The sequence below is a fragment of the Vanessa tameamea genome, chromosome 14, assembly GCF_037043105.1.
Source record: "Vanessa tameamea isolate UH-Manoa-2023 chromosome 14, ilVanTame1 primary haplotype, whole genome shotgun sequence".
Taxonomy (NCBI): Eukaryota; Metazoa; Arthropoda; class Insecta; order Lepidoptera; family Nymphalidae; genus Vanessa; species Vanessa tameamea.
The window spans coordinates 4,313,435-4,339,268 of record NC_087322.1 but is presented as its reverse complement, the minus strand read 5'-3'; the positions used below and the strand labels follow the sequence as shown (position 1 = coordinate 4,339,268).

Here is a 25,834-nt window from a genome sequence, read left to right as displayed (position 1 = left end):
CAAAAATGTTATTACATATTATAAAATATTATACTATAATGCATTAATTAAGAAAAATCTAGTCGTGCAAATTGTGAAGGCGGCATGCCACTTTTATTCCGAGAGAGGAAGTCCAAAGGCTAATAGATATTGACTCGAACGATACGGAATATGAAAAATGTAATAATATATAACACCTGTTAAATTTTCTATAGTGTTCCTAAAAAAACCGTTATTTTAATATAAATGACCCATATCTCACAAAGAATATAATATTTAATACGTATAATTAAATAAAAGCTATTTCCATTTTTAAGCATAAAGTTAATATGAAAATTCATAGTAATTGTTTTAGTTATTTTAGAATAAGTTTAGATAATTATTTACCGCGCAAAATGTTCAGTCCACTTGGTGTAATCAATAAAAACATAATTATGCTTATAATGTTGCTACAAAAACTATGGCTTCTTAAAGTCAAATTCAATGAACAGGTTTCTCAAGACGTAAAGTAACTTTGTACTAAATTTTTGTGAATTGAAATCATCTTTCTAAACCACAAATTTATGGAAACGTTCTTTATACTTGATACTATATATATATAGTATGTATATATATATATATATATATATATATACATACTATATATGTCTTCCTTTGAGGAGTTTTAGAAGTAGCTTATTTATTGACTTATTTTACAATTTATACCCACACCATAAACGCTTACAGTATATTCATTTGTTCACTCAACTATTACAAGTCTAAATTAAAGATTACGAAATAGACACAAAAAATATATACACAATAATGTCTTCATGAAATGTAACTAAACTAATAGTACGCCAAAAACATTACAGTCGCTAAAAATGTTATCGAAATCAATATTAACGTCAACGTTATATAGTTCATATACGGTTTAAATATCTAAAATTCATCCAAGGAAAGGCAACGTTTATAATATTGAATTAGATGATTTCTATCTAGCAAATTCAGGAAAACGACAACATCATTCGGGTAGTAAAAGCACAAAAAATCTAAACAACGCTAAGGAGTTACGCAACGTCAGCAAAAAGATCATCTCGTAAATGTGACCTGACTTACTCTTAAGTTGAAAATGATAATAACCAAAGGATACGGGACAGGTATAGAGGCACGCATCTTAACCATACACGAAGCACGACTTATGAGACATTCGTAATTGTGCGATTTGTAGTTACACAACTGCGTCCCCCGCGTGACTATGAAATGAGTGCTATTCCTTAAAATGAGCTTTAGCTTAGCAGGGAGACATTTACAGGCACTTCTTAACTTTGTCAGTTAATAAATTTAAATTTGTGTTAAAAAAAATTATAAATAAGGCATATTTAGCAACACAAAACATTGTAGTCAGTATTTGTTAATTTTTAGGCAGGATATTGATTTTAAAAGTAATGATATATTATATATAATTTAATAATAATACGAGATAAATATATTTTTCTATTACAAACATTACGTATTATGAGGAATATCTACATTGATATAACAATTTAAAAAAAAGGCACAATCTAGAAATACCTTAGCAAGATCATTATAATCAATAGATTTGACAGTAAAGAATATTACTTAAACTGTCGTGTGGGTAAAAATATGCCAGAATTAACGCATGTCAAGAACATAAAGTTTTACAAAAGGGAAGTTTATATAAATAATTGAATTTACTTATTAATTAAATTACAGACGAAATTTAATACGATTTATTATCATACATAAAAGGTAGTAAATGCGATGTTTAATTAATTATTTTATACTATACTACTTGTGCCCACGTCTTCGTGCGCGTTTGAATTTAAGTTATTTGGACATTGCAGCGTGACTTTATTTTTATTTTATATATAATTCTAAAACAAAAAAGTAGCTTTTAGCTTCTGCCAGTCAAAGTCCCATCAAAATCGGTCCAGCCGTTCCAGAGATTAGCCGGGACAAATAGACAGACAGACAGATAAAAATTGTAGAAAGAAAATATTTTTGTGTACATGCCTATATATACATATGTATTTAGTAAAAAGCGGTTATTTTAATATTACAAACAGACACTCCAATTTTATTATATGTATAGATTTAGTGATGTGTAAACTATAAATAGGATGCTAATTATTATTATATATGAGTGAGACAGGTATTTTAGTTATCAGATCTGTTATAATACGGAGCTTTAAGGCATATGTAAAGTCAGTTTATAATCGTCATTTTACAAGGGAATATTATTAATGCCATTCATGCAAAAGTGTGTTTATGGGCATATCCCAATTTAACACAGAAATGGAGAAACCGGTGATTTTGGTTGTAGGAATAATTTACAGGCAGCTGCTATGAGGTATTTTGTCCCGGGAAAATTCGTAAGGAGCAAAGGGAAGTTAGTGAAGACTGGTCAGCAATATTTATCTCCTGTTATAATTGAATTGCGCTCGTGTGCGTGATGTGAGGTTTCGTGCAACCTACGATTTAATCAACGATAGTAATGCAAGTTTTTTTTATTACTTCGCACACAGTCGCTAATTTGACCAAACATAACTAATTAATAATAAAAATAATACTTTTACATCTAATTTTACCAACAAAATTTGTTCTATATAAATAATAACAATAACAGTCATAATACATGATTCTAGTTTAAAATTAAAATAAAAAAAAAAACGGTGCTCTTTCACTTAAATATTAAGAGCTAGAAACTTCCTTCTGGGTGTTATATAAAGTTTTTCAAAAATTAAAAATTTTAAGAAGACATAAACCCATGTGGACCCTAGAAGTAAGGATAAACTTAAAACACCAAATTTCGTCTTGAATGAACACATGCTTCCTGGGGCAGGATTTGATTCTTTAATCAGTATTAATATAGTAGCTTGTGAACCGTTTTAGTTTGAAGAAGTAGTTTTGGAGTCATAAATATGTATTAGGTAATTAAGAATGCAGCAAATAATATTATTACTATAATATGAGTATATATACCTATGAGGCATTCTATGCGTAGAATTCCGTAAAGATCTGCAATTATAAAATCAATAAAAGTGTATCTTCGTATTTGGTGTTATGATTATAATTACAATATTTAGAGTTCTATTAATGAAGTAAGGAAGATAATATTACACAGTGATTTTATGAGTTGTTCGTTTTTGTTTGAATATTTTTTTTTCGAAAAAACGTAATTTATGAGACTCGGTATACGTTATTTGGTATGGCGATGATTGAGGGGCGTATCACGCTCACGCAAGATTCTCAAACTTGCGTGTGGCGCCCGTATGGCGGCGCGGCGTTACCCCCGGGTGCCGAGCCGCTGACGCAGCTCGTAAACACTTGTCAAGTGGCCCGCGCAGCCCGAGCTCGGCCAGCAACGACGCGGCTGCTGAGAGCGCACACGTGGACATGAACCCGTATCAACAATGGATTATATATCAGAGGGTTGATCAAAACAGATCCCGCAGCGTGATGTGCGTGGGGCGGGTTGCCTAACTTCGTACGAAACGTATAATTTTGACACGCACGATGAACCCTACGCGTGCGTACAGTACCGCGCGTGTTGCCTGCGCGGACGCATGTGCTTCAGATTTGTTTCTGTTTTGAAACATCGGTTTCGAAGATCACGAGATAATTTTTTTTCGAATCGAGTTCCAGGGAAGAATTGTGAATTTCCTGTAATGTTGTTTATTTATATTTATTTTTAAAGGTAAGATATATTATTTTCTTAACTTTTTACAATACTTATTGAGTACAAATGTAGCTACTATAAAATATAGTCAATAGTTTTTCTCATATATTTTCATAATTTGCCTTCCATTTGTGTAGCACAACTACTTGGACTACACTGATTAAAAAACAGCATCGTATGTGCTATGGCTTCTCTTGCAATCGGGAATAAGAAAAAGTCATTTTTAATAAGGGTACTATTGAATAGATTAAAGTATTAATTGGAGAAAGAGAACTACTAAATTTGTTGACGGAATATTTCGAACCCATTATAATTTTAAGTGTAATGAATAAAGCGATCGAATAAAATTTAAGTTATTAAAACTAAATGGAGTAAGGTTCATATTAAAACCACGTATCAGATGATTCTATATTAGGACAATGTCTAGGTCCACTAAGGACTAGATAGGGATAACACCTTAGAAGCCGTGGTCGGCAGCGCATTAATAAAATGTAAGGTGATTTATACTTATCGCAATGATCATGGCTTCTAATTTGCCTTTTTAAAAAAAATAAACAAAAGTTTTTGAGAAGAAATGTTCACAAACATCTTTAAACATGGATTAAATTTTGATTTTCAAAAATGGAATTTTTATATTCATAAATTACCTTATAGCTGAAAATAAAGGATGTCCGAATTTAAATCTAGAATATAAATTTTAAAAAAATGTTATAAAATCAGCACCTTAATATAACAATCTAGAATTTGGTCCTTGCGTGTGACACTATTAGACAAGATATTGTTTTTTTTTTTCAGAAATATTGGGTAATACGCTTATCATCTGATTGAATTGATTACCCATCATCCCCTGTCGGTGTTGCTACTTCGAACTTGCTGGGCCGTAATCGCTGATATTTATTATTACAGCTTCGATTCTTATGCATATAGGCTAACGGTCTATAGCCTATAATCATCCTTTATTAACGGACTATATAATACTAAATATGTTTCCAATCGAATCGATAGTTCCTGAGGTTACCGCTTCCAAATAATGTTCCATAACACTCCTCTGTTATACTAATTATATAGATTGTAATTGCCTGCTTACTCAAGTATATATTATGAAGATTATTTAAAATTACTACGTATTGTAAAATTTTACAATTTACAGAAATCACTTTTAATTAAAATTAAAACAGAATTTATAAATATTTTGTATTCATTAGGTTACAACAAAACTAACTATCTATAAATATATACCTTATTTAGAAATGAAGATTTGTTTTTTTAACACGCTCAGAATCTTCCAAGTCCCATTTGAAGAAATCTCTTAGCGTTAAATAGGCCATTTATTGAGAAAGTTTTTTTGAAAGAAAGGGTATATATGTAGGTACGGGCGGTGCAGTAATATTTGAATGTGAAACCACGTGGAGAAGTTAGTATATAATATAATTATTTTAATCGCAACTATCACTTATCTCGAATAATAAGTTAAATAAATAAATAATAATAATAAATAAAATAAAAATGATAGGAAGACAATTCACTCATAATGCATTAAGAGGCCAATTGTCAGTCTCTATACTTTAAATAAAAATTGGAAGGTATTCAATACATTTGTCCAATCTGAAAATCGTATAAGATCATATTGTGCTAAATAGAATGATATTCAAATTTATAGAAAAAAATATAAAAGTTATAGTAAAATACAATATAATATTTATAGATACGATATGGCGAAAGAATTAAAACCAAATGTTTCAACAAAAGTGTAGTTATAAATAGACGAGGCGATTCGGGCATCCTATGATCCGCGTAATGATCCTGTCAAATGTCAGTGCTGTCAACGAGCGCAACGTCGGTTCGATATATTAACGAAGACCCATATTTAACGATTTTTGTTTTTTATTTGATACAATAATACACAATTCACGCTTTTCACATAACCAGTCTAAAGTATACGTACTAAAACCTTCTTTGATAGGCGTTGTAGTTCAAAAGGTTCGGTAGTTTTTTAATAGTTAGGCGGAAGAAGAAAACGTCTCCTCATATATAGATGTCTTGACCAAGTCAAGCGAATATTTAAGTTAGAGCTTATTTGACTGAGTTTTATAGTACGTATGTACTATAAAAGTCAGTCTAGTCTAAGTATCTTTGTTGTCTGACTATTTTAGTATGAAACATAGTAAACTCTTTGTCTGTAATTAAGACAATTTTACAATCTCAATAGATTTGAGAGTAAGCTGAAATTTAGAGAGCATATTATTTTTTATGTAAAGATTTTTTTTTTAAATTTATATTGAAATGTTTTCCCCTAACTCTTTTATATTGCAGAAATTAAAATATATTTTTTGATGACAAATGATTCAAAATTCGATGTTCCTAATTGTCTGCATCCACTATTATTATTTGTATAGAAATTACCATCAACATATAATGATAGACGTAAAATGCTCCCATCTAAGAAATACATACGTATGTACGTGTATAGGTCCAGCTTCCTGTTTTTACTACTGTAAGATGATACAACATAAATCACGTTGGTTATACGTGACGTGTGACATTTCCATAACTAATTTTAACCTCACATAATAAGAAGCAACTTAATAATTTTAATTAATCATCTATTGTGAAGTATTTTAATAAAACCTCATTTGTTACAATGACATTACAAATCAGGCATCGATTGACAATCAAAAACGATAAAAAATCTGTTCGTTATATCAGAATTGTTTACCATACTATCTACCATATCACATAAAAACTAACAAAATATTATACATGTAAATATATGTGGCTTTAAGTGGCTGGTCAATTGAAAAATGAAAGAATAACTAACATTTCTTATCCCCCTTCGCTTGTCAGAGCGGTGACAGTGAAGAGTAAGGCGCGCAGCTGCGGCGAGGAGGAGACCCGCGTAACCTTTGCGCGATATTCCGGGCGAGCTATTTGCGGCGGCGTGCAAATAGCATCGCGCGCCAACAGGCCACTGATTAACTTAGACCCTCCTATACTTGGTCACGTAGACCCAGTGTCCACCTCGGCTTAGATACTTTAAATATTTCACTTAAAAACGTAATTATACATAATCGTATATACCTAAAGAGAACGTTTGTTTGTGTATATTAACGGCTTACGGCTTTACTTATAAATGTCTTCTAGCTGATTAGACATAATGGCGAGTCTTCTATGGAATGTTACATCGATGATACCTAAAAACTGTGTTTAATTAAACGACATTTATAAGTAAGGTAAATTACGTTAGTTATTATATTTCAATAATAAAAACGAATTAGAGAAGATTTATGCATGAGAGAGAAGATTTGTGAAAATTTTGTCGTATATGGGACGTTATATTTTTTAAATCGGCAAATAGCTAGAAGATCATACAAGGAGTTAGGTGTTAATCGTTGACTTTTACACGGGTGGCGCCGACAAGCGGTGTAAATCATGGCAAGGTGGTCGGCAAGATCAAAGTGCTTTCTTACGATTATTGTGTAGTCCGGACTTTGTGCCCACTTTGTGCACAAGTACGCGTTTAATTAGCTATATACCAAGACGGCTTTACGACTACAGAGAAATTCGGAATGTATTCATATTTACGCGCGTAAAAACACTTACGTCTGATTCGTAAAAATAATAATATCGAAGTAAGATGTAATTGAAATGTTGATAGGAAATTATTTGAAAATAATATAGAATTTACGTCAATAGTTGTTAATTTCATAGTTTCAAGTAATTATGATACTACAATGAACGATGTAATTCGCACTGATTACTCCCTAAGATATCTGCATAAGTTAACATAGTTAATTTTAAAAAATAATAGAATAAAGTAGAGCATCTAATAGCTCTTTCTTATATTATAACATATATTACAATGAACAACGTTTAAAATTAGGTTTGTATACGTAATTAAATTTTCATTACTTAATGGAATATTATAACGAGATCATTGTTTATGAAGTGATTTTATTAGTAACGTTTGAATCTAGCAATAAATAGTTGCCATATCTTTCCATTGCTCGACGCGCCCGCGCTCGACCAGTGAAGCGAAGCGCATTCCACAACTTTAATCCTGTCGATTCCGAACCTACGTCTATACATCTGTATATCACGAAACTAAATTTATCTTAAAATATTTCATAATTTTCAATATATATCTATTTGATTTCATATGAAGCTTATTAGAAAGTGACCCATTTGAATAGTTAATTATAAGTTCGTCACAATTTCAACCCATTTCAACATTGACGTTGACTTTATGAGTAATAAAAAATGATACTTAAACGATAATTAATAATAATTATTCGAATTTATTATATCGTTAAATTCGAGTCTTTGTATGCGCATGCGATGTGGGATCCAATTTTCCCATTCTGAAGCATTTAATCGGTTGTGTGGTACACAGAGATATTTAGAATTTTTGTCGTGTGCTTGTAATCAGTCTGTCAGGAGACTTTCAGTACAGGAAAACAACCAACACAGTCTATTAAATTCCACTTCTGACAAAGGCCTCCTATCTATCCTATAAACCTATCTTTTTAGGTTTGAAGTTAGTTCTGTCACGCTATTCCACTGCGGCTTGGTAGTTTTCTTGCGATACAGTAACCTTACTGTCGACTACAAGATTAATCATTTAAATACATATGATTCTTGGATATTTATTAATGCTTGCCCAGATTTGTAAGCGCGATTTTTGTTAAAGTTTTATAATATGATAAAATAATACGAGAATTAATTATTTTACAATAAAATGACTATCCTATAATAAATATACTTGTGACATTCACTACTAATTAAAATATTTTTTTCTTGTTAAAGGTGTTATAAATGAAAACCGCAATGGATGCTGGACGGACTGTTCGCTGAAGTGTTTACTGTGACAATAAAACACTCAGTGCATTGTGTGTTGTGCGGTGTAAAGTGCGCCTGGAGGTACCGGTGTTACTGGTGTGGGTTCAAGTGCTAGTGCAGTATGTGCGAGTGTGTGTGCGGACTGTTGCTGTTGCTCGCTGCCCTACCGGCGATCGCTGGTATAGTATAATATTTTATATGAATCTTACATCTTTATGTTCATTATATTGCACTCACAGTCATATATTGCCAAACAACAAAACCAGTGTCCTTAAAAGCATAAGAGAGTATGGTAAATTGAAAGTGTAAGGCGGTTTTGTAATATTGAGAATATTTTCATGAAAATTTAGATTTTTGTAGCTATTATGAAAATTTATTGAATTTTATATTATCTAAGTTCGTATCACATTAAATGCTATAAAAGTAATAAAGGTATGTATAAAGTGTTAAAATAGCCGTGGATGTGAGGCGCGTAGGGCGGTCGCATCCTTCCCGCCGCTGCCGTCCCGCGTCGCGGCAGAATTCTCATAAAAGCTTTTATAGGCACCGCGGGGCCACGCGCTGTGACGACACTGCACACATGGCGCTGATTTGTCATGGGAATATAAAGTATCCAAATTATATAGTTGCGGGCATGATACTGCATCGCTTGAGTATTCGATCAAAATTATTTTGTTTCATTATATCTATGATCCGGCTTGATACGGCATTTCTCGTCAGATTTTAAATATGATCGTACGTAGACGATATCCATTGGTATATAAAGGTCCATTGTGTGGATTTTTATTGTAGACAAATAGTAAATGTATTTAGTATACTTCTGGACAAACAATAATATCATAAACATAATAAAATTCAGCAGGTTTTCAAAGTAAATAGTTATTTGCGAAATGAGTTTCTCAAAAGATCTTTTGTAAGACAGTAAGTTTGCAAGGTAAGATGTTTGTCACCTAAACAGTTTCTACAACGTTGAACGTTTGTAAAATGACCAGTGGCGATATCTTTTTTGTCACCAAATAAAATTATAAAGTGAACAAAGGCGGACTTATCTCTTAATAGCTGAACCTTCTAGACAGCCTTTGACAGCCTTTGACAGCTTAAAAGAATGAACAAAAACGAACCTACGCAATAACACTTTAAGAAGAATTATATGTAAATAAATAAACGATAAGATAAGATACCATAAGTATACATATATAAATATCATATAATTAGTTATCATACATATGTACATAATCAATACTAAAGATGATGATAAACACGGAATTATAAATATAAAAGTCAATAATATATAATTGATAATATTATTGAGTTTTAAAATCTTTAAAATTTAAAATCTATAAGATTTATTTTTTATCATTAATTTAAAAAAAAACAAACATGCAAATAGATCGTTATTTCCTTCAAAGTTAGCGTAAGTATGATAGTATTATTTTATTGTAGATTACAGTCATAATTCATTTTAAGTGCGTAACGACAGGGAAGCAAGAAGGCGTGGGACACGGTACATAGCCTGTCACGTGCTCACGTTATTTTGGTCTCGAACGTGGACCAGAGCATTTGCTAAATCTCAAATATTTCCGTGTTCGTAATAAATATCAAATTCTCGCCAAACACTACGTATGGACAGTACACAACAGGCGTAAAAATGATCTATCTCAATCTAGGCCAGTATACTAGCCATTCAAAATATATATCTCTATTAACATTTAGCTCATGGAAAGCGTCCAAATGTTTTAAATGAGATTTTTAACGGTTTGCAAAAATTAATTTAGATGTTTTAATATTTATTATTCATGCAATGTATTCTATGTCAACATAACTGTTTAATTATGTTTTATGAAGTTAGTGTATTTATGTTCGTCAAATATAGTTTTGTTTTTCATTATCTATAAGGCAATTAAATGCTTATAAATTTTATTGTAATGTAATATTTTGGAGCTTGATGTGACATATATTATAGTAGTAGCTGACGCCCAGCATGCGTTGCCGACTTTTGACTCTTTTGTTTGTAAAATATTATCCGGTACGACTTGCGTTGAAATATTATTCGTGCTCAAATGTTTACCAATAGTTATGGCAAGATACAAACAATTTGATAATATAAAAACTTTATATTATAAGTATAGTACTATTTTTAAGTTTAAATAGGTAGCCAGATCAGTAAACAGGAAATTTGATTGTTGACACTTTAAGATATATTAACTATACCTTGTACTATCAACTCGCCATCATATTTAGAAGCGAATATGTTATATTTTAGTGTCTGTAGACTGACTCACTAACCCTTCAAACCGCAATACCATAATATTTAGTACAACTGTTTGGCGGGAGAATATTTTATGAATAGGTGGTAACCGGTATCTATCCGTGTGCATAAAGATTTACCATCGAGTCAATTATCAAATATAAACATACTGGATATATCTAAATACATTCATCGTTTATTAATAATGATAACCATATAGATAATTAATTTATCTGAGAACATTTATTCCTTTTAGTAAACAGATAAGTTTATTTTTATAGTGCAATTGATTGAATTTGATATTTGAATATGCGTCACAGCGTCACCTAATACCGAATATAGTCAGTGGTGTCAGTCGCAATAATGGGTATCCGATGATGTCACATCTCGAACATGATCTCTTGTCACGAGATGACGGACGGTGCGCGATCGCAATACGATCGACACGAAACAGCCGAGTTGATCCCTTGCACTCGCTCTTCATTTATTTTTAACCGATGTTGTTTTGTTCTAAATCATTAGAGCATTCGGCATTTTGTTTGTTTTTACTTGTGTAAAATGTTAATGAAGTTTTTCGTGCAGGCTGCAACATAAATACTGAAAGTGTAATAAATACTTTAGCATCGACTGTTGAATCTAATGTATTTTAAACGTTTTAATAATCTAAATATTTTAAAATAAGTTTCGTAATTAAGCTTCGTTTGTATGAATGATACTAATTTCGTGAAAATATTTATTACTTTACAAAACACTTTAATCTCTCAAAGATACGTTGAGGTGGAATGCAAATATACCTAACGTAAGTTTTTTTTTGTGGGATAGTTTGACAGCGCTTGTTTGAATCATTTACATATAAATTGCACGTAGGGTAAATAACATCGCCTTTATATAGAATGTACGGGATCGGAAACGTTTACAATATTTTTGAAATGGATTTTTATGTTTCGTACGTTTGATTGATTTATTTTTCACATTCTTGGTATGTGTACATTCTTACTAAACACCAACTTTAACTATTTTTCCTTAATACATTTGAGCTAAAAAAAGGATATATAATTATATTCGTTTTTCAAACATCTGTTTTATTGTAAACAAAAAGGTTTTAATAGATTAAATTGTATCGGGGGTAATAGAGGATAATAGAAAAGTTGAAAGTTGGAAATTCGAAAATATTAATATACATATGACACAAAATACTCATGTACTAAACATGAGAATTGTAAAACATGGTAATTTTTCAGAGTGAGTCAGAACCATCGCTCTCAGTGACACGTGCCTGTGCCGCGCGCCCTTCACGCCCACAGCTCGCACGCAACGAACGCACTTCCGACCGACACATATAATAAAATAAACACATCGAGTGCGATGATTTGGCACTGGAATCTGGAGATGGTATTCAAAATAGAGGAAAGAAATATATTTTTATTACGGAGTAGGCGAAATGACTTAACTTCCCTCGTTCCGGTGACTCAGATCCGCGAGCGTTCCAGATGTCGTTAGATGATTTCATCAAAGGGAAGCAATTTCGTCGGAAACAAATACTCGTTTAAATACGAAATAAGTATAAATATTTAGTTTAGTTTCAAACAATTACTGAGATGAGTCTTATAGAATCGTCTACGTTTCGAGGCCAAGGATGGCTCTTGTAGAGTAACTCAGTGCAAGTGTGCAAGGAAACAAAAGAGCGACCGATTAACGTCCGTTGTAATATCGATGTTTGGATCGGTCTTTACTCAATAACTCACTAATAGTGTGTAATAAACAATTGTATACAACACATCATAAAGGGTAACACAGATTGTGCTTTGTTATCTTAACGTTTGATCAAAGAAATATCCCTCAACGTGAATGTATTAAAACGAGTAAAGCTTGTATGGGGCGTCATCGTTTCGAAGCGTATATTTACATCGGGAACATATAAGTAACAATATTATAGTCATCAGGTTTAATTATTTGTTTGTATGATTATTAGATTATAGATATCCATAAGTCACTGGTTCGTATCCGGCTCGAAGGACCACAAAAAACAATATTCATTCCCGAGACAAAGACAGTATATTAAGTTGTATTACTTATGTTATATAATTTTCTTTGACAAAGTGAAGCGTGATTCAAAAAAAACGAAAGAAGTGAAGCACGACATCTATTAAAATACATATTAATAAAATACATTCTTTGTGTGTTTATGAAAATGTTCAGTATACAATGATCTCTGTTAAGGTAGGTAATAATCTATGGTAAAGATATATAAAAGCAAAGGAAGAGATGAAAGTAAAAGTTAGCGTTTATAGTCCCATTGCTATTATACCACGCTTCCATGCGGATTGTCGGTTGCCTGACAATGTTTCCTTCATTCATTCCTTCGCTGAGTATGAGATAAATCACAGTTGAGACAAAATAAAATACTTACGCAGGTTTGAACCCGTGATTTTCATTTCAGATTCTCAAGTTCCTCCCACTGTGTCATTTCGGTAAAAAATAAATACTCCGTTTAAATAACATTAGTATGATATTGTGTATACTAAGCGGATCTGAACGGCGCCTAGCGACCGCGTAACGTAAACACGTTTAATTGAACTCTTTCATCTTCCCTGGTTGAGTAACAGCACTGGGCTCACTGTACACTACACATGCGCACACATTGTTGTATTTTTTACTTATTTAACACTTTTAAACGCGTCCTTCACTTTTCATCACTTTAGTGATGATTATGTCCTGATCGATTTCAACCACGGCGGCCGATATCAAGGGAGACTATACATCTGCTAAGGCCATATTAAAGCGCACAGTTTGCGCGAACACAAGTGATTTTCTCTATCCCCTCGCTCTTATAACCCGATGGGTCGGAAAAATCAACACAACCTGAAATAGTTCAATCGCAGGCTCAATGGCTTTCCGTGCTTCCCGAGGCAAAGGAGTGTAAACACAGTCCAATCCCAAAATACAAACATCTATTTAAAATTATCTGTAAGAAAAACCCAAAACCTTTAACTTTATGAATTCCGAAATAATAATATAATATAAATAATAAATGGAAATATTTTAATACGCATGCAAAATAAGTATACAAAAGAAATTACTGCAATAATTTTAATAATACCATTAATTTGTTACTATTGTAATAATTCAGTGCGTACGTGTGACGCCTCCCGTTAATTTGCTTTGCTGTGTTTACTCACTACAATGCTAATAAGCGCGAACTTGTTGATTTGCATAATAATGTTAAAGATTTATTGTCGAAGCGAAAGAGGGTAACATCAACAAATACACAAGCAAGAGCGCCACACACGGCGTGTACCTCAGTCGGTGGTCCCTTTTTGTTCGCATGTGGTACAAATTACAATGAATTATAATAATTTTTAATACGAGGGCAACACTTTAATATAAAATATAATTACATCCCTATATTGACGCCGTTTTTTATCTTCTATAATTGGTATAAAGAGTTAAACGTTACATGCTGCGTAGTTTAAAATGTGATTATATACAAATAGTACTATTTTCGTTCGTCCGTTTCAGATGTACCTTCGCTTACCTTTTACAGTTTCATGTTTGAATAGGAAAAAATCAGTTCAGATGCGTTCTTGATAACAAACCGCTTGTAAATAGCTGGGTACTATTTGGAGGATATCCTGATAACGCTCGGAAGATGAATGCGAGTGGGCCGTTAGCTATGTTTGTGTGTCAGCCTATGTATAAATATCGCGAAGCTGCGATGAAGCGTTGAAATGTTAATAATGCGAGGCCGGTCGTTCCCACATCCCACCCGCACCTACACACGCGTAAGATCACAAAATCGCTAATATCTTTCAGGATTTTTTTTCGTACAGAATTGTTGAATTTCATATTATGTGATTTTTCAGAAATCAATATCTTGACAAATACATACTATAATAAAAGTATACCGAAATAAAAGCTTAAAAAAACTTTCAATAAAAACGATTTTATTATTTTTGCAATTGATGAAATATGCTTTCAAAGATGGCGATTAACGCTAGCCTCCCCTTGGGACTGTGAATGTACGCTCAGGGGTGACCCCTTATTTATTCCAATTGAAAATCAATTATGTGAATCAGTTTTGCAAAGTCGAACATTCCTATACAAATGAGGATAATCAGTTTCTATTAAATATTTATTATTTTAAATTAACAGACAACGTAAGTAGCTCTCGCGGCTCCACTCGCATAAATTCGCCTCGGGGGTTAAACCGACCCTAATGGCAAACTGGTAATCCTTATATTAACTAAATCCCTTATAAATCAAAATATTTGAAGTAGTTTTTACTAATATTTGTAGAATGAGCTGCCAAAGTAACTTCCAAAGTTATTTAGTATATTAACATTGTTTAAATGTTCATTATGTTGCTTATATTTTGGACGTATTCATAGTTTAATTTTAATAAACATTCTCATTTATCAAACTTTTTTCTTGACATCAATGAGATATACGAGTTAATTACTATAATTCCTTTTAAGATTTATAATAATTCCTTTAGATTACCACCTTGACTATGTCTATGTCTCTACTTCTCTATATCTCATTGTCTTTGATTAGTATATATAATATTTGACAGTACGCCAGACCCTACTCTAACAAAGGATATATAGGGCCTATATCAAATGACTTTGTAGTAATCATTAATTTACAGTATAATTAGTAGTTAAACAATAGAATAACGAGGTAACAAGAGTTGTAAAATATTGAGTATTACTACGCCATAATGTATATATTAGAGTAATCTTACAAACAAATTACAATCTGTGTCACGTAAACACATCATTAGAACAAGTAATGGAACAGGAAAGTATGCAGGCCAACGCAGTTGAACACATTTTATTATCGTTATGCGATCGACTTGGACGACTTACGTTGCCTTTTGTACCCTGCATTAATTAATAAATTAATTTTCTTAGTACTAATACGATTGATGACTAATAATGCATATATATTTTATATAAATATATATAAGATAATGGATTCACTTTAAGAAGCTATGTAATATAATACACGGACACTATTTCATAAGGAGAACCTGTGTTTTATATTTACGCACTATTTAGGTAAAGTACAGCCTTGTTAATTTACAATTTCATTCCATTTGATGTGATGCTCTTTCCAGGACACCGATAGATAATTTAATATGAACTTATAATATTTTGAAAGTAAAAAAACTAAACTAAAAGATCTAGCAATTAAGGTTACGTCAAAGCAGAGCACAGATTTAGGTTAGCTACTTGTTTCTAAGTGGAAACTTTAAATTAATACAGCTTTTGGGCAGATTTGTCATTAATTTTAATGATCCTCTAAAATATAAATTTGTATAAGAGACTCGTTTGAAGGTTCATAAAAATCTATATTGTAGCAGGCAGATCAAATGGGCCAACGATGATACTTCTTCGGAATTTAGTATTGCTAAAAATGTTTTTCGACCGTTACAGCTCCATTAACCCTGTGGTTAGTGGAGCTCCACTAACCAAAGGGTTAATGGAACTGTAAGGGTAGAACCTGTGTTCTAAGACGTTATATGTACGTTATATTTGTAATAACAATGGCTGATTAATTCTATGTTGAAAGTTATTCTTCATGTTTACCTAGATACTTAAATATTAAAAGTAAGTCACATTGATGAGGTAACACTTCATATTAATAACAAATGATTTACGTCTTGACATCATTCTATTTTACGTATAATTTGGAGCCATTATTGTTATAATATCAATCCTAAAATTTCTTAATTTTTACATAACCTTTTTTAACGTTTACTAGGATTGTGTAAAGAATAATGATAGACCAAAAACAAAATATGGTATTCATGTCAATAAAATGAGTTCATCAAGAGTATGGAAGTTTAATTAATTTAGTGAGTACAGCAATTGTGCAGTGTTGACGGTGTGAACGGTGTGACGGTGCAATATTATTTATAAATATGTAACTTTAATTCACCAACTTCTACTTAAAGCTGATTTATTATAAGCGCCATCTTTACAATTTCCTTCGAAAGCGTCCGATTTCATTCCTTTTCCTAAGTACATTAAACCAGGACTAAAACGTTCAACGCCTTTTCAGTAGATGGAGTTACAATTATTTAGTAATGAAAATCTATTTATAAAAAATCTGAAAATATATTCAACATTATTTTATAAGTAATATTTACTTTATAAACATTATTATTATTACATATTAATATAATTCGTAATATTATTGGTGACTTTTATTTTTTACCTACAGTGTATGGATTAAATAATTATTTAAATGTTTTATATAAAATGTCAAGTAAGATTAAAGTGTATCTTTTATTAATGCTCATATTACAAAAATGCCAAATAGTTACAAATGAACAGCTTTGCATTGTTATGAAAAAAAAAAAATCCTGTGTTTGTTTTTACTGAACTCATGTTAGAGCTACTGATCTGATGGAGATGGACGTTTTTACTGTTACAGAATGCATGCACATATATTTGTATTTATAATTAATCTCGTGCTTGACGGTTAATGCGATATCGAGAGCAAACCTGTGAATACCGTAGAAGATCGTGGTGGAATAATCAGCAAATTTGCTACATAAATGATTTTTCTCCTTCTGCTTTCACTTGCTGTTCCTCAATAAACTTTGAGTTTTCCTATCTTCGAGATCATTTATTTATACCAGCAAAATCAGGCTGTTGGTACTAGTGTTCCAATTGATACTAACCATTAGGTATTAACAATATGTATTCACTGATACCTATAATACCCTTCTCCATAAAAAAACACTTTAGTGGACCAAACCCTCATCAGTTCAAACAGTGCCGAAGTCCATTCATCTGAATATGTTACGGTCTATTAATCGGAATAGCTGATATACTAATATCCATTTATATTAGCGCAGTGAAAGAAGGGAATGCTTGGTATGATATCGGTTAAATTATATTATGTCTTGATACAATTGTATTTGTATTCTCTTAAATTTAATCTACTATAATTATAAGTAAAGATTTATGATGGTCTCTATTAATTAGGTCGAATTACAATGAAACATAATATGTATGTAGAATAGCTAGGGAAGACATATAGTAGTTAGCCATTAATATCTACATTGTACCTTTCGAATAATCATTTATAAAGGGTCACTTAGATACAAATTGAAATTCATTCAAAAGTTTTTTTAGAATACATTTAATTTAGTTGAGCAATTCAATTATGTCAAGAAATTCCCAGTAGCAGCTCGAAGTTAGAAGTTGGCAGTTCTTAAATTCGCATGTCTCGGAAAGTAAATAAAAACCATTGTCCCTTCGCTTGAACTCTTCGGTCGTATTGTTCCGTATCCCATCAGACTATGTGAGTTATATAAAGATTGTCACCTTTGCGCACGAGTGCACTATAATTCTCTTGCGTATTTGGTTAGTCTTAATTAAGAATGGCCGCCGTATCCAAAATAGGTCAGAAGGACATTTTACTAGTACAGTGAATACATTAAACACATTTATTAGTAATTTACAAGCAAAGTCAGTGTTATAAACTTAAAAATATTACGAACTTTTTATTTTTTCAATACAAATTGACTTAAATTTGAGATTGGAACAAATACATTTTATTTGTATATCGTATCATTCGCATCTCATTGTTCAAATTATTTGGTGCTGGTGCAGTGTGATACCGCTTGTCTGATATCCACTCTTCATGATAATGCATTTGCTTGTGAGTGGTTTTCCCGCCACTAAATGAGATTAGAGAAGTACTGATGGCATTGTTGGTTGCGATCAATTTACTATTTAGTTGGTTCTATTCTACTCTGCCCGAGATCACGTGACCTTCTGTGTTGTTATGACGTGTTTTTGTTTTGTAATTATATACTTATCATATTAATATATCGCTATATCTTAGGTCCACGCATCGCACCGGCAACTCCTGCTGCAGCCGGTCCTGCGTTCGATGTGCAGCAGCAAACCGCATTGTTGGCGCGTGTGGGCGAGGCTGTTGCGCTGCGCTGTCGTGTGTTACACCTAGCTGATCGCGCGGTAACTATTATATTCCTGATATATCCTACTTTTTTAATTATAATAATAATTGAATGTTATTTTATTCATCAGCGCTTGATGTTTTTTTCTGGGAAATTATATTCTTTTTTTATTATTAAATTGTTAGGAATATTTGATTAGGACTTTTCTGTGGTAAGTGCAGTGTACTGAATTTTATATATAATTAAACATAACATGAACTCTTTTATCTAAGCATTGTTTAAATCTGATTTTATTTTGATGACTTAGTAGATAGACCATTAGTTTACGGAAACTTTAAATAAATAGATTTTTAATTGTGCTAATAAGCAAATGCTTAGACAAATGTCTAACATGACAAAAATATAAAGATAGAGCAATGGCTCTCTTCTGGCCCCCGGTTTTGCGCAGCGGTGGTGTTTTAACTAACTAGTTATTAGTTTTAATATCATGGCCGAATGTATTATCTGTTAAATGAAGGAAGCGTTTAAATGAGCTACAGCATAATTAATTACTCACAAAGCTTAAAAGCAATCTAATGTATTTAAAACATTTTGAGCGGATCGTCGGAGCAAGAACAATTTACAAGTCAAAGTATACTTTATTATTATTTTTTGAATCTTCAGTCACATACCGAAGACTTAAAATAGATTAAATATCTGTGGTCTAGCATAGAATAGTCATGTGTAATCAAAGTCATGTGCACCGAGAGATCGCTTTAGATGCGCGCAGTTCTGCGGCGCCCGAGTTCGCACGAAGCGGCGTAACTCGCTGTATACTAAAAATAATCAATGCCAATGTCACACGCTTCCCCACGTGCTTCGGATGTCCGTTCGTTTGTCTGCGAGCTTCCGCTCAGTGAATCACATGAACAACCCTCGGATTATTTACATGTGACACATTAAACTAATCTCTTTCATCGAAATCCTTTTGAAGAATAAATCAACAACTAAACCAAATAATGTAGAATAATCGAGCTAATTCATGATAAAAGTATAATTTATAAGAAGCCATTAAGCTTGTTTTTATTAAAAACACACCGTTTTTAATAAAAACAAGTCCGGATTTTATTGGCGACGTTAACATCTAGAGTCTGAATGGAAAATAAAAGTGACGGAACATAAATACGTCTCGAATCTAGTCGCCTTATTCAAAATATGCGATATAAATCGACAGGGGAAAATAGGCCGCATTAAAGTATAGGTCGGCAAGTGGTATGCGAAGCAGGAGATGACGTGGTGCGTGCGGACTGCGGCCACGGAAACGTTCGCGAATCCTTGGAGGGACGTCACGCGGCTAAAAGTGGCGACTCGGCGATGTCGTGCGGGCGATTAGAAAAAGCCGGTCATCGACTCGCTCCCAATATAGCGGCACGCGCGCTGCTTCCCGGAAGCAGCCGCTGCCAAGGAGGATTCGCGAGGGAGTAGCGTAGCGCTAGTACGCTAGCTAGCTACGACATAATAATCGCCACCGTACGATGTCTTCATAATTATTTTTTATAGTGCTTCTTCCTGAAACTATTTGTATGTTCTAAATTACAGAGTAATTTAAATCCACTTTGTAAGAAAGGAATTTTATTATGTTTCTTATTCATTATAAGTCGGAAATTTATAGGAATTTCAGTTTTTATTCGTTTTCATATTTTGATTCATCCAACTTTCAGTCGTTTAGATAAAATTAATAAGAAGATTAGTTGAAGTCGACATATAATCAAAATCTCTTAAATCCATTTAAAAATATCTTTACATTTTATCAGTTCTTTAACTTTTTTATATGCTGTATTTTAGCAGGCTACAATCAATATAATAGCTTATATTTAGTAACACAATATTTAATAAAAAATGTTGATGAATCCTTTTAGTAGTTTACTTATGAGAAAACATTTTCCCCTAGGTGTCATGGGTCAGGTCGAGTGACCTGCAGATATTGACGCACGCGGGCGCGGTATTTACTGCCGATGCGCGCGTATCGTGCTACGAGGCTCCGGCTGGGCCTGGCGCAGGAGACACAGGCTCGGATGAGCTGCTTGGTGATATTCTGACGTCACGAGACGACGCTGGCCGTGTGACGGGTGCAGTACATACGCTGCGGATCGAGAGGCTACGAATGAGCGACTCTGGCAGATACGAGTGTCAGATCAACACAGAGCCCAAATTGAGCTTGTTTTTTAATTTAACAGTAGTAGGTGTGTATATGCAACGACTGCAATTAATATTATTGAAGCAATATGATATGTGACCTATACACTATGTTTTTTCTAAAGATCCGGCTCGAAGGATCAAAAAAGTGTATGATTTTGTACCTTACAGCTTTAACAATGTAATGCATACGCAACTTATTAAACTTTCATTAATAATACTAAATAAGCGGTGGGCTGATTTTGAAATGGAGGAGGCCTTATATCTAAAAGGAATCCTAACAAAAAATTATATTAATAATAAATGTAAGGAAATTTACTAACATTACTAAAACTACTTTTAATTTTGTTACAAAAATATGAAATAAAAAAAGTTTTATTATTGTTATTACATAATTATACAAATGATAAGCACATTTCGTATGTTTGAAAAACGATATTTGTTAATTTTTAATTAAAATAATCATGATTATTGTGGAATTGAAGACGTGATCTTACTTATTTTTTATCTTTATATAATTTATCTTATCTCAGCAGAATCGGCGTTACCGGTGGTATCAGTACGCGCGGTTGGTACTAACGGAGGTGCGGTGTGGGGCGCGCGTGGTGGAGCAACAAGGCTAACTTGCGAAGCTCGCTACGAGGTTACACATAGCTCGGCGGAGCTGTCAGCAGACGTTCTTGCCGCACTGCCCCCCTTGCGCATGCGTTGGCTGCATAACGGGATAACACTAGATCCACAGGTATATTAATATATCTAAATTGTATCTAAATTTACTGATTCAAAGATTTCCAATAGCTATTCCCGAGGCATAATATGATAAATATATATAATTATTTACAAGAGGTAATATTCTAATTAATAAAGACGTTATACGTTGTTGAGCAGGGTTCCCGTGGAGGCATATCACTGGATACGGAGCGATGGGCGGGCCGCGTGGTGTCTCGGCTTACGCTGGCGCAGCTGAGCGCGCTCGACGCGGGGCGCTACACGTGCGCGGCGGCCGACCGTAGCGCCACCCTACTCTTACGATTGCAAGGAATGGACGACCAAGACTATGAAGCAATAGGTATATCAATTATTATTTCTACTGTTTTATATGGTAGATAAATGCTTTATGCTTTGAACATTCCAAATATAACTGGATCATCTGCGAGTTTACAATAGCTGTGCTCAACTACTGATTTTTTATTTAAACTGAACGTATAAATAGGTCTATTACTGCTACATATTTTTAGTTTACATTTTCTACTGAAATACGTGTCATTACACGTGTATACATTTTAGTTGCATTGTATTTAATGAGTTCTCCGTTTGTTATTTGGGTCACCTCGAATAATAAAACTCAAAGATTTAACCGCGAAGGTCTCTCGCATTATTATATATTTTATACTAATTTTCTTCAATCATTTGTCTTTCTCGAAACTGAAATAGTTTTTATAAAATAGTTGTTTTGAAAAGATCTGTGTAGTTTGCCAAATATTTTAGCAGCTATGAATGTTATCAACTGCTTAATTGTACACGTGTCGAGGGAAAGTAAATTTTAAATTAGTCTTCATGAACGAAGGGATACAAATTCGAAAAGTAAGAAAAGAGATGAATAACAGTACTCTATATTGTTGTGTTCCGGTTAGAAGGGTGAGTGAGCAGTATAATCGCAGGCACAAGGGACATAACATCTTAGTTCCCAAGGTTGGTGGCGCATGGGCGATGTAATAAATGGTTAATATTTCTTACAGCGCCTTTGTCTATGGGCGGTGGTGACTACTTACCATCAGGTGGCCCATATGCTCGTCCGCCAACCAATGCCATAAAAAAAAATGTGTTAGAAATTAATGGAAACGGTTTTGCATTAAAATTACTGCCTTTGAAGTAGCTTATTACCTAATAAAGATCGTTAACTACAGTTAAAGCGTTAATTTCATGACTACATTATGTTAAGTTAATCAACTTCAGTGTAATACAATATTAGATATAGGATTGTAAGTACTCGTTTAGACATTCCTATACAAAGTCACCACCATCCACCAGTTAAATTTCCAATACACAGTGTTCCGGTGTTTCTGCTCGAGTAGCGAGTGAGCCATTATAGTTGGGCATGTCCAATCCCATGGTTAGTGTAAACCATTTTTTATACTACCCTATATTTGAGCGAAGATCACCAAACCAATAGAGGTACATTTCTATTCCTTTAAAGAAACACTGCATAAAAATTTATTCGTCTTTAAATAATTTACTTGATTTCCTGTTCTTATTTCTTTAGAGAGTGAAATGGAGACCATGCAACGCGATCAAGCCGTAGCGCGAGTGAGCGGGAGTCCTCGCTCACAAAGGGCGCCTTTTTCAGCGCTGCTGCTGCTGCTATTACCACTGGTTCTCACGTGACGACGCCTGCGCACTGCGGCGGTGTAAATCTTGTACATATGGTTATTTATAGAATGTAAATAAATATCGGATAGTACGCTGATGTTGTTTCAGTTCATAAATTACACCGAGGTTTAGGTCGCGGGTTGCGATTATTGGCACGGCGTTGGCAGTCCGGCTAGTTATAGCGCAAGAATTAGAACGGTTATATGCCGAGTATTTCCCAATCCTAAAAATAATAACGCCTTTTTATTTATTTTATCGATTTAATTATTTCAAAGTTGTATTTACAGTCAAATTAAACATAAATTCAAATTTATATTTTATTTGCGTAAACATCATTTAAGTAGGTATAAGTAACGTTCTACAAAATTATAAACCTTTTAAAAGTAATAGCCAAACTTTTGAACTTTGAGAGTTTACTGCTAATAGAGTGGATGTATTCTAGGGACATGTAGTTAAAGCGAGTTAGAATCCGTTTAAACTTTTTAGATTATTTAAATTAGATAAAAATAAACGATTTTAATACACCAAAACTTGGTGAAAACAAGAAAATCAAAGAGATCTTTCGATATACATTTTATAGTAAAGACTCATAAAAATCAGTTTTGAATTAAATGTAGAGCTTCCACCGGTTCGGAAAGTAGATTCTACCGAGAAGAACCGTCAAGAAACTCACTAGTTACTTTTTCCATCATTTAAATACAGAGTATATCATCAGTAAAGTACAATTAATTTTTTTATGTATCACGATACATAAAAAAAATAATTATAAAATCAATAAATACTAAGTCCAAGCATTTTATCTTATATTGAGTAATATGATAATATTATCTTGTATAGAGTAATATGCCGTATTCATTAATAATTTTTGACATAAGGTTTTATATTTTTCATAGGCCAAGTTAAAAATAACTACGGCATCTTGTTATAGAAACGACTGCCGTGCCCCAGGTAGGATGCATTAACTATGCGAAGTCGCAAACTAGGTGTTATTAGTTTACCTTTCCTCCTCGTGTAAGCAACTGTAAGTATACCCACTTATTAAAAACATCCCGAAAAGAGTCCCGAAGGGGGAATAATTCATATGATCCTCTTATTCATACGTTTATACATAAATAGGTAAGCTGTAAATGTTTTCCCAGACAGATATTCTAAAATAAAAAAAGTACCTCTGACTGTCATTTCGTCTATGAAGTTACTTTAAAGGTTTTAATAAATCTTATCTAATTTTATAATGATTACCTCACTACTATAAAGTACTTAAAAGAAGTAAGTAAATAATCTAAATAACATCGTACGAATTGAACTACATATAAATGTTAATAAAAAAAAATATCTACTATGATATTGAAAATATTATGCAAAGTGACTCTCCAAATAATTTTACATTTTTAATCATTATCGTTCAAGTCGCAAGCAAAAGATGTTGTTCTATAGTTTCACAACTATCCTTTGTAATGTTACACTTTATCGTAATACATAATATATTCGCTGCATCTGTGGCCACACATATTGTTATATTTATAACTAAAACTGACTTTTTCATAGTAGGATCAAAACGTATTCGAAATTTAACAAAATCATTAATTATATTATTGCTAGCAAAATTATATCAAACAGGTATTCGCTTGATATACTACGTCGTTCGTCAAACTCTACGATTATCTTTGACGTTGACGAAGGAATGCTAGATCAACCGAGTGTCGCCGCAAGGCGAGGCGAGCGTGCCAGATATAGCGTTCCTGAAAAAGCGTGCTATTAGCGGAGCGGCCCGCTATTAGCTGTTTGTTTGTTTCGCACGCACACACGTTCACGCACTATGCGCCCACACACGCAACATGCCCCGTTTACGCTGTCGCTATACTTTTATTGGACATAAGACATTACTGGTTAATGACTTGATTTATTGTTAATTAATTAAAGATTTATCTAAATACATTAAATTTCGATTCCATTGGAACAAATTTATTTTATCATCGGTAAGAATCGTATCGGTTATTCTAGTACGCGGAAGTTGTTCTATTCAAATAGCCTCACGTTGTAAATACTACGCCCAATACAGATGCTCGTGTAGTTCTAATTAGATACGAAAAACAAACTTAGCATATGAAACCTATGTACGTTATGTACAATGTATAAAAAGTATATTTTTATTTTTTCTTTATCAATTTGAATTATCAAGTATGCTACTAACTATTGTTTGCTATTTCAAATAGTTATCTAATTAATTTCAACGTAACAGTTAACTAAAAGTACTTAACGGTAATCGAGGTTAAATATTGGTTGACTATATTATGGGCGGAAAAAGTACAGTCACGTAGCAAATGAAAAACATGAAGAACTGTTGCTTTTTCTTCACACGATGGAAACCTTCAGAAAGGTATACGAGTCCAAGATGACGATTTCGTCTTTTTCGCCGAGCAGGATCGCATCATTATCGTTTTCGCTTCATCATCTACTTTGGACCATAACAGTCTCATAGAAGCAGACAGTCTCATGGAATTGTCTCGTCCGACCTCGCGGACCAAGATCTTTCTTGCCTTTCAAGGTCACGTTTTCGTTGTTTAAGCGGTACCGGTCCATACAACAGTGGTGACATATCGTCGTC

At 33.0% G+C, this 25,834-nt stretch overlaps 1 protein-coding gene across 2 annotated transcripts; it reads left to right on the top strand.

Moving 5' to 3' along the window:
• The first annotated feature begins 3,325 nt into the window (after positions 1 to 3,325).
• LOC113398773 (uncharacterized) lies at positions 3,326 to 23,323 on the top strand. 2 transcript variants are annotated; one of them, XM_026637662.2, is made up of 7 exons: positions 3,326 to 3,679; positions 8,465 to 8,676; positions 18,609 to 18,742; positions 20,615 to 20,906; positions 21,396 to 21,601; positions 21,748 to 21,928; positions 23,123 to 23,323. In XM_026637662.2, exons 2-7 carry the CDS (start codon positions 8,619 to 8,621, stop codon positions 23,242 to 23,244), a joined length of 993 nt encoding a protein of 330 aa, XP_026493447.2. In that variant the 5' UTR covers positions 3,326 to 3,679; positions 8,465 to 8,618; the 3' UTR covers positions 23,245 to 23,323. The 2 variants fall into 2 exon arrangements, with proteins under 2 accessions (XP_026493447.2, XP_026493446.2); XM_026637661.2 differs by having other exon boundaries at positions 21,393 to 21,601.
• Positions 23,324 to 25,834: the final 2,511 nt, after the last annotated feature.

Bases quoted from the DNA above. Each gene is read 5' to 3' on its own strand.
- LOC113398773 (XM_026637661.2), top strand. From the start codon at position 8,619: ATGTGCGAGTGTGTGTGCGGACTGTTGCTGTTGCTCGCTGCCCTACCG. The intron at 21,602-21,747 runs GTATATTAATAT...GTTGTTGAGCAG, and splicing joins GGATAACACTAGATCCACAG to GGTTCCCGTGGAGGCATATC. The intron at 21,929-23,122 runs GTATATCAATTA...TTATTTCTTTAG, and splicing joins CCAAGACTATGAAGCAATAG to AGAGTGAAATGGAGACCATG.